At 41.9% G+C, this 13,571-nt stretch overlaps 1 protein-coding gene across 4 annotated transcripts in view; it reads left to right on the top strand.

The window, feature by feature from the left end:
• The window catches only part of SDHA (succinate dehydrogenase complex flavoprotein subunit A), a 35,559-nt gene that overhangs the window by 1,916 nt on the left and 20,072 nt on the right, over positions 1 to 13,571 (top strand). For 2 of the 4 annotated variants that reach the window (XM_079949564.1, XM_079949566.1), the window contains exons 2-6: positions 3,826 to 3,915; positions 7,443 to 7,604; positions 10,373 to 10,516; positions 11,174 to 11,338; positions 13,183 to 13,331. In XM_079949564.1, the coding sequence (XP_079805690.1) occupies positions 3,826 to 3,915; positions 7,443 to 7,604; positions 10,373 to 10,516; positions 11,174 to 11,338; positions 13,183 to 13,331 (710 nt within the window). Of the gene's footprint in view, positions 1 to 3,825; positions 3,916 to 7,442; positions 7,605 to 8,863; positions 8,887 to 10,372; positions 10,517 to 11,173; positions 11,339 to 13,182; positions 13,332 to 13,571 lie in introns of those variants that run through there. The other 2 variants (XM_079949565.1, XM_079949567.1) reach the window with 2 other exon arrangements.

Here is a 13,571-nt window from a genome sequence, read left to right as displayed (position 1 = left end):
CATTAACTGAGGGACCAATTCAAGCAGCAGCCCAGTATGTGCATTACACTAAACCATTCTTATTTTTAAAGTATGGTTTATCAAGAAAATGCACTGTGCTGGTGAATGCTGCTCAAAAGTAATTTAAACCATAGTTTGAATTTTATTTAAATTATGGTTTACAGTGATGCAAATCAGGTCATTGATAAACAATAAGGGGGGGAATAGTGTCCCATGTAAGGGGCAGTGCTGCCAGACCCCACCTCCTTTGGCGCATCATCCTTATTCTTTGTTCAGCCCTCCACTAGTTTGAGGGCAAAGGTTTGCGTTGGGAAGCCTCCTCAACTTGATTTTGCAGGATTTTAGATTGTGAAGGGAGCCTCCATGAAGTGAGGAGTCTCCCTGCTTCATTTGCCCTGGAGCTTCAAGTGTTTCTGAGGGGCAGGGCAGTGCTTACAAGTGCTGTGGAAGTCAAATAGGGCTTATGAGAAGGTGTATTAAGAAGGCTTTCCAAACTGGTCCCCTATCAAAACTGCACTTAACATTTCATTTGTGTCATATCCACACATTGCCCTAAATGCTCCTTATAAAGTAGGTATGTGAGGCAGTTCCCCCAAACTACCTTGAGGACTGAAAGGTTATCTTTCAGTGGCCAATATGAAGGAGTTTTAAGTCCAACTACTGAGCTTCTAGTTGAAGTTTGAGAAGTTGTCATCTAAATTGTTTCTTCTAATGTGTTTCCTGATACCAATGGAAGCATTACAAAAGTTGGGTTATTGTTTTGTTGTTTTTGATTATTGTATTTTGGTCTTGTATTTTATTCTGTGATCCACCCTGAGATCTTGTGATGAAGGGCGGTATATAAATGAACTAATTAACTAACTGTTTGATAAGGCCATGAATTACTAACATAGGCATTTGCAAATGCTTGAAGGAACAAAGGGGGGGGGCGTGGAATAGCTTATGGACTTCTTTGCAAAGCCATTTCTAACCTGTGTTTTACCATTTAAATGAATACTCATTTTTGGCTGAAAGTTAGATTCAAGGTTGACTAGGGCTTTCTCTTTAACGTGAGGGAGGCTTTAGTTATTCTTATTCCACAACCAGTTACATGTTTAGGAAATTCTGTGGTTACTGTAAAGCAAGCTGAAATGCTTGTTTGCAGTTGAAATACTGCCACTTTGTTTTGCTTAATAGGTGTAGACTCTTCTTTGTGAATGCTGAAACCTCTTCCACCCTCAGCTCCCATTACAGGGCTACAACCTAAGGGCATTTTGCCCTGAGCAGAGAGAAATCTAGAACTTCATTAACTATGAACCCCAAAACTTGAGATTCCCTGCGAACCCTTTGTAGGGTTTTGTAGTCATTTTGTAGGGTTTTGTAGCATGAATCCCACATTTTAGTGCTCCCAAACCTAGTTATTGATACTCAAACCAGGGGTCATAGGTTTTCCCTGATACCAAACATTGTCCCATTCACTCCAAAGTGTTGCCAAAGTTTTGTAGACATTTTGTAGGGTTTTGTTTGGTAGGTCTGCCCCACCCCAACTGAGGAATTGCTACTTAAACTGGGTGTAGCTTCATTGAGTAAGATAGTAACCCACTTTTGGGGATTGGCAAAATGTGGGGGTTAACTACTAGAAGGCTGCAAAACAATTGCAAACCTTTGGCATTGCTTTGGAGTAAATCAAACAATATTGGACTTTGAGTTTTGTTAAGCAGGAACCCTGGTTTGATGCATCAGTTACTGTACTTTTTGTGTGGTATTGCCAAATGTGGGCTTTTCACTGCAGAACCCCTACAAAACAACTACAGAACTTTGGCACCAGTTTGGAGTGGATGGGACAATGTTGGGGTTTGGGGGGATACCTAGGATACCAGTTTGAATATCAGTTATTCCATTTTGGGGGCCCTACAAAATGCAGGGTTCAAGCTACCAAATGCTACAAAACGACTCTGAAACATGGCACCAGTTCAGAGTGACTAGGATAATGTTGGATTTCTGAGTATTACCTATGAACCCCAGTTTGATGTAGCAATTACTCAGTTTGGTGGCCCTGCAAAACAACTACAAAATCCTACAAAAAGTTTGGAGAGGATCCCAGATTTTGGGGTTCATAGTTGTCAGGGAACTGCCATCAGTGCCGGAGGGAGAGAGCAAAAGCCAGAGGGATTCCAGAGAGCGTCCAGGGATCGGGAGAAGCAGCCCATCTTCTGGGGAAGAGAATCAGCGTAGCACCAGTGGAGAAGGGGGGCAGATGGGGGAAGCAGCGAGGCGGTCCCATGACTCCTTGCCTGGGACCAGCGGGGAGAGTAGGGGTCCTCCGTTGCCCACGCCCTCCTTGCGCAGAAGGCTTTTGCGCAGAGAGAGTAGGAGGAGACTAGGCGTCAAAGAGCTTCTTTGCTGGAAGAAGTTTAAGAAACGCCCACTGACGGATTCTGCCAGCGATTGAGTCAGCCACGGGTGAGTGGCTGTCCAGACAGAAAAGGTTCACTTTGGCAACCCAGCCAGGTGTTGCACCCAGCCGGGCAGATAAGCACCGGCTTACGCACGAGCAACCCCTAGAACCATTACAATAGTTAATGAAGCTGAAATCTGGTTCTCAGAAAGATCACCCATGGTAACTTGTCTTAACTGTTTATTATTCAGTTTTACTTGATGCTTATTTTTCTAATATTTCTATGTCAACCAGTTGAGGTTTTCACTTCCCTTCAAAGAGATCATATATACATAGAATCAGAGAGTCTTTCCATTCAGTCATAATTCTTCTACTAAGTCTGGTGCTTAGATTCCTCTTATTTTTGAGATCTCTGTTCTAACCTCTGAAGAATGGCAACTTAAATTAATCAGACTTGTCTGTGAATAATGAATTTAAAAGGTAAAGTCACATTTGAAGAAGGAAGACAGTTAGCTTATCCTTGAGCTCTTTTACATTAATTCTTGCCAGTGTTTGATTTTTGAAAAAGATGGCAATTCAGAAATGCATTAAAGTGTTTGGAACAGCTTAATTGCTGGTTAATGATTTGCTTTTCTGTACTGTTATACATTCCTGTGAATTACTTTAAGCAATAAAACAAAGTAAAGTTATGCTAACTTTATCTGAGCAAATACGACGATGTGGTAAAACACAATAGCAAACTTGATCTATGAATTGAGAGTATGCAAAAAGCAACCCCGGTTGTTACAGTGTGGCCACATTTACATTTTGGAAACCAGTACGTTAAGGATGTTGAGATTCGTTGGAAGGTCCCTATTTGTCTGCCAGAGCTACGATTACCAGAGTGATTTAACAATCCTATTTCCAGGGAACCACAACTGTTTAAAATGTAATTACGGTATAGTGATTAAAAGTGGTGGTGTGAATGTAGCCTGTATTTTGTTCAGCAGTTTCAGGTATTTGCATGGGATGATGGGAGTTGTAGTGCAAAAACACAGAGGGCATGGCATTGGCTGTCCCTGGCTTTAGGAGATGCCCAGTAATAGATATGGTATTTTCTGGCTAGACTTAGCAACCATAATATGCAAGTTTCCCTGGGCAATCTGGATGCTCTTCATTGAGAAAAGAAGATTGAAATAAATTCATGACAGTCACTTCTACGTATAGGCCATCTCCCTTTTCAATATTTTCTTGACAATTGTGTGGAAACTATACCTGGTGAGTTTCCGTGTGTTAGGGGGAAAATGCCACAAAAAGGTGAGAAATCCCACTTGTAACCTGGAATAGCATGCATTTACTTCATATTAAAAATTTTACAGTATATAATTTAGAATGCTTAGGATAAGGTGTACTTCATGTAGATAACTGTTTATCACATAAGTTATAACACTTCCTTTGTCTTGCTTCAGCAGGGGCCAGCAGCTTGCCAGGCACTCTCTCGCAACTTTCACTTCACTGTTTATGGAAAGAAAAGTGTGTCTGCCAAAGTATCTGATTCAGTAAGTTCTTACTTCTCTGTCATATTGGACATATTCTAATAGCAGCCTTCCCCAACCATTGGTTGTGCTGGAAGTTGTCCTCCATAAGATCTTAAGGGCGCCAGGTTGCGGAAGTCTGTAGGAAGGCCAGCGTTAGACTTTAGCCATGCGTCAGGTGCGCTTTGCCACTGGTGCGGGTCCAGTTGCAACCGTGTGGAGATCTCTGGATGCCAGGTTGGCAACTGACATCACCATCTGGCTGGCCCTTCCAGCTTTCTTAAGCAGGTAAGCAGAAGAGCTTATTTATTACATTCATATCCCAGCTTTTTCTCCAAGGGGTACATGGTTCACTCCTCAGTTAATCCCTACAAGAACCTTGTGGTAGGTTTAGAGGCTGTGACTGGCCCAAGCTTCATGAGTGAGTGGGGATTTGTACCCTGGTATAGGGCTTAATCCAGCATACTAACCACTACATCATTTTGGCTTCCTAGAGTACTTGTGCTATGGGGCAGCTATATAAATTTAAGTAGGTAAATAAATACCGTACTTTTCGGACCATAACACGCAGTCCCCCCCCCCCCAAAAGATAAAGGGAAATGTGTGTGCGTGTTATGGAGCGAATGCAGGCGGGAGGAGCCGCTCTTGCTGCCTTTTCGGCAGCCTCTCCTCTCCTCCTCCGTCGCTGGGAGGGAAGCCGGCAACAGCTGAGCGCATTCAGATTCTCAGTGTCTGCCTGCTCTATGGTTCTCCCTTACACACATGTAAGCGGCTCTGCTTTCTTTACAATGAGCCGGAAGGAGGGACAAAGAGGGCATCCCCTTCCGTCCATCCCCCAGCACCTCACCGGTAAATTCAAACAAAGCGGCTTACAAGGCTCGTGTCCCTGTGTCTCCTCCTCCTCTTTTTGCTCCCGTTCGAGGCAAGGCAGCTGCACAAATGTGAGTTCCCCCTCTCTCTTCCTTCCCTCCCTCCCTTCCTCTTCCAACTTCAAACAATATTGGGGGGCAGCCAGGTAAGCCCCACCTCACATACCACAATGGGGGGTGGGGGATGACTCCCTCAAATATTTAATGGGGGGGTGAAGGCACCTAGGCCCATAGGAGTTGCCTGCTTTGCCTAGGACAAATGTGAGCTCTCCCTCCCTCTTCCAACTTCAATAAAATATTGGGGGGGGGGGGCGGGTACAGGTAAGCCCCATCTCACAGACTGCAATGATCTCAAGACAAAGTGCATGAACACTGGTACCTTATATGAATGGCAATGCCCATCAGCATGGGGGGAGGAGGACTCCCTCAAATATTAATGGGGGGGGGGGAGGCACCTAGGCCTATAGGAGTTGGCTGCTTTGCCTAGGAGAAATGTGAGTCGTCCCCCCCTCTTCCTTCATCACTGTATTGGAGATACCATACATTACTGACAGTTCCTTTATCATTTTCTTGAAGAAAACTGTACCGGTATTTTCTTGCAGAAAACTTCCCCCGTTCTAATAAGGATGATAAAGCAGAGAAGACTAGCATATAAGATTCCTTTTAAACTAGAGGTAGTAAAATATGCTAAGGAGCATGGAAACAGAGCAGCAGAGAGACATTTTGGGCCACCTCCAACAGAAAGAATGATAAGAGATTGGAGGAAACAGGAGGATCAGCTGCAAAAAGCAGATAAAAATAAGCACACTTTTCGTGGACATGCTGCAAAGTGGCCACAGTTGGACGTGGCCATGAAAGAATGGATCACACGTCACCGCAATAATGGCTTCACAGTCTCCACAAAAATGATAATATATGAAGCCAAACACATTGCTTTAGAGAAAGGCATTCATGATTTTACTGGCTCACCATCATGGTGCTACAGATTTATGAAGCGATGTGGCCTTGCTATGCGCACGAAAACTAGAATTGCACAAAAAATGCCAGAAGAATATGAATCTAAGATTCTGTCTTTTCATAAATTTGTAATTGATGCTAGGAAGAGAAATGGATTTGAAATTGGCCAGATTGGGAATATGGATGAGGTCCCGCTAACCTTTGATGTGCCATCTAATAGGACTGTTGATCTGAAAGGTGCCAAAACTATTGCTGTGAAAACCTCCGGACATGAGAAAGCCCATTACACGGTTGTGTTGTCTTGCTGTGCAGACGGCACCAAATTGCCACCCATGTTAATTTTCAAAAGGAAAACATTTCCAAAAGAAGTGATTCCACGAGGAATTGTTGTACATGTTCATGAGAAAGGATGGATGGACGAAAAGGGAATGAGAGTATGGGTTGAAAAAGTGTGGTCCAAACGTCCTGGAGGGCTTTTGAAAAAACCTGCCTTATTAGTACTGGACCAGTTTAGAGCACATATTAGCGAAACTACAAAAAGGTGCTTTAAAGAAGCGAAGACTCATCTAGCTGTAATTCCTGGAGGTCTTACCAGCCAGTTGCAACCTCTCGACGTTTCCATCAACAAGCCATTTAAAGTCTTTATGCGAGAAGAGTGGAACAAATGTATGGCTGCTGGTAATCATGATCTGACACCTACAGGACGAATGAAGAGGCCCACTATCACTCAAGTTTGTGAATGGGTGAAAACATCATGGCACTCGGTGAAGGAGGAAATCGTTGCACAGTCATTCAAAAAATGTGGCATTAGCAATGGTTTGGATGCAAAAGAAGATGAGATTTTATATGAAGATGGCGAAGAAAGTGATGCCAGTGATTGTGAGCAGCTGAACTTCATAGATTCTGACTCTAGCACTGATGAGTTCTTGGGGTTCACAGAAGACTAGAAGAGTACTCGAACCTAAAATTCTCTCTTCATTTGTTAATGACAGTGATGATGGTTCTTAATGCCACTGTTGACTGCTGTTCACTTTACATGGTTGTAATATGATTCTGATATACCGGTTGTTTATTAAATAGTTTAGTACAACATTTGATTCAGAATATTTTTTTTCTTGTTTTCCTCCTCTAAAAACTACGTGCGTGTTATGGTCAGGTGCGTGTTATAGAGCGAAAAATACGGTACAAGGAAAGCAAAACGTCACTTAGAGAAGGATATGAAATATTACCTTTGAAGCTTGAATTTGTTTAATTGTTTTATTTGATGTTTTAATGTGTTGTAAACCACTTCGATAATTTTTTCTGTAAAATATAAAGCGGACTTAGAAATGAAATTAATAATAATAATAGAACTCATTGTAGGGTGGGGGTGGGGGAAATGGTGCCTAGACATTGCATTGCGGTGACTGTAACCTAGGTTTAAGGTGCCATTTGGCAATTAGCTTATATAGCTGAATTTCTAACACTGATTAAGACATGTGTGAGAAGAGTGGACTGGGCACTTGATTGTATTGCTTGCTCCTGATTCACCAAAGCATGGTGAATCAACAACAAATCAACAGTGGGCAGCGTTAACTACGGAGTTTGAAATTTGTTTTTTAATACAGTGAGTTCAAGTGTGGTGCTCTCTATGTGTACATGTATATTCATTATAATTATTCTATGGTTTATTTTCCTAGATGTTGCAAATGATGTGCCTGTTCATTTATATTTTTTCTCAACCAGATTTCAACACAGTATCCTGTAGTGGACCATGAATTTGATGCAGTTGTGGTGGGTGCAGGTGGTGCAGGTTTGCGAGCTGCGTTTGGCTTGTCTGAAGCTGGGTTTAACACAGCATGTGTTACAAAATTGTTCCCTACCAGATCCCATACCGTTGCTGCACAGGTAAGAGGCCAGTCAATTCCAATTTGTGGTTCATAGACTATAGACAGCGAATGGAGTAAGCTGTGTGTTGTCTAGATTTGGGTGTTGTACACTGGGTTACATTGTATAGAACCAATGAGCCCATCTGCTATCTGTGGGCATAAACTCTGTTACTGAAATTGTGATAAGCAGAATGCAACTCAAGTGCATTTATATATTTGTTTTGCTCTTTTTAAAAATTCTTAGGCCTAGTTCTCAAAGAGGCAACCCTGTGTCTGGACTCTACCACTTCACATTGCACGTGGGGGTCACGGAACTCACTATTCTGCCTTTGAAAAAAACAAACCAAAAAGCCCCTCTTCACTTAGAAAAATAGCATGTCTGGGAGAAGGTTCCAGCCCATCTCTTTCCTTGGCATACTTTGCTATGTTGTTAAAACACGAGTTTGGGGTGTATAATCCATTATTTTTACTATTACCTAAAACATCAGATGAGATAATACTACACTTACAAATTATTCCATTCACAAAGCAAATGAAATATATCAAGCTATTTATAGATCCTTGGGTGTGCCTTTGTTCTAAGGTTAGTTTTTAGGATGGCTGGTCCTTTGTCCAAATGCTCTAGGGAAAAAGCCATACAGCTTTTGAAGATGCAGATCAGCTAAGTTTCTAATTCTAATTGCAGTTCTTATGCTATCTACTGACTACTTCTGAAAACTTTTTTCAGAGTTATGAGTCTCATCTGGGCCTTGAGGCATGAGGGACAGATTTTATCAGGAAATGGCTGGTGTAAGACTAATTTGAATGGGTCACAAGGAGTCCACTGAATAATGTCCGCTTTCTCAGGCCTGGATTGTGAAACAGACCAACGATTTCTCCATCTGTGAAGGTTGCTATCCTGGAATGGGTTACCCCTTCCTCTTACTCCAACAAGCAGGACTTATGCAGATTAGCTTTAGAATCCTTCTCCTTGACAGTTGGAGAGGTAACGGTTGTCTTCCAGTTGCTGGCCTCTGGGACTTAAGCTCTGTCTTCAACTTTACATGACGTTTTCTAGTGTTTTGTCTCTAGTTGAGCCTGGATGAGGTAGTCATCCAGATTGATGATGGGGAGCTTCTGGTTCCACCACTGTGGAAACAGCTGCACTGTTTGCCCATCTGCCAGGTTCAGGGTTCTTGCATTTGTTTGCAAAGCCCTGAACAACTTGGGTTCAGGATACCTTAGGGATTGCCTGAACCCTTATATTCCAGCTCAATCACTGAGCTCTTCAGCAGAAACATCTTTGATCATTCCCCAAGTTGGTGAGCCTTATTTGAGAACAGTGGAGAAATCAAGCTTTTAGTGGCATTGACCCAGCCCTGTAGAACACCCTGACAATAGAGATTCAGCAGGTGCCTTTTGTGCGAACTTTTAAATGCTCAAAGCATTTCTGTTCTTCCAGGCCTATGCAAGGCAAGGAAGAGGACATCCCACCCCCTACTCCCAATGGTCTATGGATATTTGTTTTAAATTTATTTTTGCTTTTAACTTGCTTCTAACTTTTTATGATGATATTGTTTGGTTTTATGTTCTTATATTGTTGTAAACGACTGTGATATATGGGGGTTGCATTCCAGGTCATTGCACGCAATGATGGAGCACGCATAAGCCTGTTATGTCCCCCTGCATACGTGCACGCGCACGCACACACACACACCGGTTCCAGGCACTTCTGGGTTGCTGTGATTGCTGCGGTCCCAGCTGATAATGTCAGACCTTAATCCTTGAAGGGATAAAGTCACAGGACTCATTAACTGTTGGCATCAAGTGTTTGTTTGTTTTAATGCATTTATCTTCTTCTCAACCATTTAGGGTACTATAAATTAAACCACATGTTTGTGGCTGCAGCTTCTACAGGTGCACCTGATATTAGGTCTGAGATTGAGTGTAGCAGAGGCTGTTATCATAAAGTGATAATTTTCTTCCTCTCTTCTACTCCTGCTCTATCCCCCTTTCTTCAAATCTGAAGACTTGCCTGCAGGCAAGATGGGCTTGTAGGCAGGTGCATCCCTGTGACAAATTGGATTGGACACCTGAAGGTTCCCACAGATAAGAAAAGAGGAAAAAAATTCTGAGCAGGAAAGCTTCAAGTTCCTAAGCGCAAGCGCAAGAACTGCCCCCATCATCTAAGCTGTGGGGGAACCGAAGACCCAATGATCAGATGATCTCTTGGCTAGAGAGGACACAGACTTTCAGTCCTCTATTTACACAGAGAGGACAGTGAGTGGTTCAATAAAGAAGCACTCTGCCTTAAAGCAGCACTCTCTTGCTAGAGCTGTAACTATTTTGGAACTGGGGTAAGATCAGTCTGCCTGTCCCACTCCCACTCCTGGCCTTTAGTCAAGAGGTTTATCCCAGGTCCTGAGGGCCAAATTGAGTCATTATGTTTACATGAGGTATTTAAGAAGACACTCAAAGTGGAATGGCATTTCTTCTAATGAATTAGGGACATGTCTAAAAATTGTGCGCAATGCCTGCTTCAGGGAAGAAGATGTACTTAAGGAGCCGTGCACCCATTGCAGTCTTAATGGAGCAATAAGGAGAATGATGTGGTTGAAACACTGAACCTGGATGCAGGCTGCAAGATTAACCTTTCCAGTACTATGGCCGTAAACTGCTTGGTGATAAAGCACTGAATGAGATGCTGGAAGAAGCCATGGATAAAACGAAAGCCATACCTAGATTAAACTATAAAGGAACTGATTGCTAAGTATTGCATTTAAGTAAATGTTTGCTTTTAATTTCCAGGGAGGAATCAATGCTGCTTTGGGGAATATGGAAGAGGATAACTGGAGATGGCATTTCTATGATACTGTGAAAGGCTCTGATTGGCTGGGAGACCAGGATGCAATTCATTATATGACAGAACAGGCTCCTGCTTCAGTTATTGAGGTATAAGTAGCACCGTATAAAATGAGTCTTTCTGAAATACTCTTTCATGACTGACTACTATAGCAGTTGTGAAAAATGAACAAACCTCCTCTTGAGGTATGCTCAAAACCATTTTTTCTTTGTAGGAGAAACCAGTTTTCTCATAGTGAAGATTGCACTGTTTCATTGTATTTGTGTTCTGATTCTGTAACTTGCTCCAGAACTCTGTTGCTTCATAGTAAGGTCAGATGGTACAGTATTACTTCATTCTACAGAATGTGGTGCTCCAGCAGATTGTTATAGGGTGCATTACAGCTGTGAATATGCTGACACTGCCAACTTCCCTGAGGATATACTGAGCCTCAACAAAGTTGCTCCAGAGGGAGGAGTTTCTTACAGTGGCTTGGAGAATGCACGCAACTCGCATAAACTGGTGGAGGTCTCCTGCTTTGATCTAGTTAATTTCCCCCTATTTTTTAGAAAGTTCCCAAATGTTCATAAGCCAGATTCTTGAAACTAGGATGCAGTGTGTGCAAATCAAAAGTTTATTTAGCCTAAGTTAACTTTTTTGTTTTCACATGGCAGATTCTTTCTAAAATTGAAATATGTGTAAAGCAGACTTTCCTTGTTTTCATGCTGATGGTTAAATGGCTAATAAGTTCCACTTGGATTCCTTAGCTGGAGAATTATGGCATGCCGTTTAGCAGGACAGAAGATGGGAAGATCTATCAGCGTGCCTTTGGAGGACAGAGCCTAAAGTTTGGGAAAGGGGGACAAGCTCATCGATGCTGTTGTGTGGCTGATAGGACAGGCCACTCTCTGCTGCACACGCTGTATGGTCGGGTAAGAAGATGCTGGTGGGGCAGGGAATCAAGATCACTGAATTGAATTAGGATCACTTTTGTTTGTTTTTTTAAAATAAATTTTTATTAAGATTTTAAAGGTTACAGAAAAAAAAGAATAAAAAGAGAGCAATCGAAAATGAAAAAAAAAAGAAAAAACAGTACACATACAAAAAAATCATCAAAAAACCGAAAAAAGATAGAAAAAGAAAAAGAAATAAAAAACAAGTCAAACCTTTAACTCACTTACTTACATTCACTTATTTCCTTGACTTCCTCACGCCTCCCATTTTTGTATTCTAATTCAATTAGATGTTCCAGCAAATCCTTCCAACTTTGTTTTAATCCCAATAATTTATCTTAGTATACTATAATTCCCCTCTTTATATTCTAATTCATATAAATATTTCAACAAATCCTTCATCTTATTTTTATCCTTATATCTTATCTCATTATACTATAATTTTCCATTCTTTCTTTCACCAAATAACCATCCACTTTTACTTTATCCAATCTTAACTCTCATCCAAACCTATATATCTGTACTTATTCTTAAGACGTTTCCCCTAAGGTCAAAAAAGATTCCATTCCACGATTTTCCCATCTCTCATTAAAAAAACAAGAAACAAATTATATACACTTTAAATTCCCAATTTTCTTCCACCAGATCCCCTCCCTGGTTTCGGGCCCCAAGCAAAAGTCCATCAATCTCGGAAAACCATCAGCCCAGAGATCTTAAATCCGAGGCTCTTAAGTCTAATTAGTAGGATCACTTTTGAAATGGATAGTTGCACTCCTATCATTAACTGACTCAGAAAAACTCTTAGCCAGCACATCCATGTGTCTTCTGCACAGTCAGACAAAGCAAACAGGAGGCGTGTGTGGCGATCACACAGGGTCCCCAGACGTTTCACCATCTATTGATCCCTGTGCCACCGCTTTATTTCTCGCTGCCACCACCCAGGCCCTACCTGGTACAATACTGAGTCCGGTCAGGGTTAAATTGGAACATAAACTTCTGTTTATTTATTGCAATTTAACAAGCGTGTGGATTCATAAACCGTATCGGTCCATTACAGTCATGGGGTGCCTATCCAGACCTATAACTTTTGCTACCTGCTCTCACTCACTAAACCACCTCTCAGATATTTCCTTGTCTTCCTAACTGTTCCTGACTCAGCTTATTTCGCTACACTAACTCAACCTACCCACAGACTGTTATCCCAATTCACTCCCACTCCAACCAACCACCCAACTCCCAACTCCTTCCGCCCCTCCCAGAGCTGGTTTTATAGGCCCTCTGACTCCACCCCCCTGGGTTCTGATTGGGTAACTTGTTTAACTATTTCACCTCCAGCATTCTCATATGTTAACGTCACAGCGTGCATTTCTAGATACAGCAGCACTCATGAATCGTGCTACACAATATGTGTTTTTCTATGTTTCATTGACAAATGGTTTTAAAAAATATTTTATAAGCTGCCTTTTATGCTATTGGGGAGCACCCAGAAGGTAGTATACTACAAAATTTAAAACATCAAAAAAGCAAGCATGAGATGCATTCTTCCTGTCCATTTCCTGGCACAGGTAATCCACAAGGAAAGGAGTCACCCATGTTTTCCTCTCCATGTATTGTTGAACTGTAACACCCATCATCCCTGACTAATGGAATTATCATACTGGAGTGATATTTATGAACTGCCTAAAATAGGTTGGTTCTGACAAAATTAAAATTAGTAAAGACTTGCTTCCAGGGTTACAGTCTCATAGAGTACCCCAAAAACCTAATGTTGTTGAATAATAATAATAATAATAATACATGTTTCTTCCCCTCTCCCCCTTTAGTCTCTTCGATATGACACGAGTTACTTTGTGGAATATTTTGCCCTTGACCTCCTTATGGAAAATGGAGAATGTTGTGGTGTTATTGCACTTTGTATAGAAGATGGAACCATACATCGTTTAAGAGCAAAAAATACGATTATTGCCACTGGGTAATATTAATGAGCTGTTCATACTGATGATATGTTAATGTACTTCCTGGAATTGTCTGTCATTCTGGCCTCGGGCTAGATCAGGGAGGAGTCTATTGCTGTCATCCTTTTCTCTCCCCCCCTCCCTCCCCCCCTCAGAGAGAGAGGGAGGGAGGGAGGGAGAGAGCTTGCACCAACACTCATTGGGAAGCCTCCAAACCCACCTCCCTTTGGGTTATTTTCCCTGCCCTTAATACTGTG

This window comes from Podarcis cretensis, assembly GCF_951804945.1.
Source record: "Podarcis cretensis genome assembly, chromosome: 13".
Taxonomy (NCBI): Eukaryota; Metazoa; Chordata; class Lepidosauria; order Squamata; family Lacertidae; genus Podarcis; species Podarcis cretensis.
Note: the sequence above shows the minus strand (reverse complement) of the source record. Positions and strands in the feature narration are given on the sequence as shown.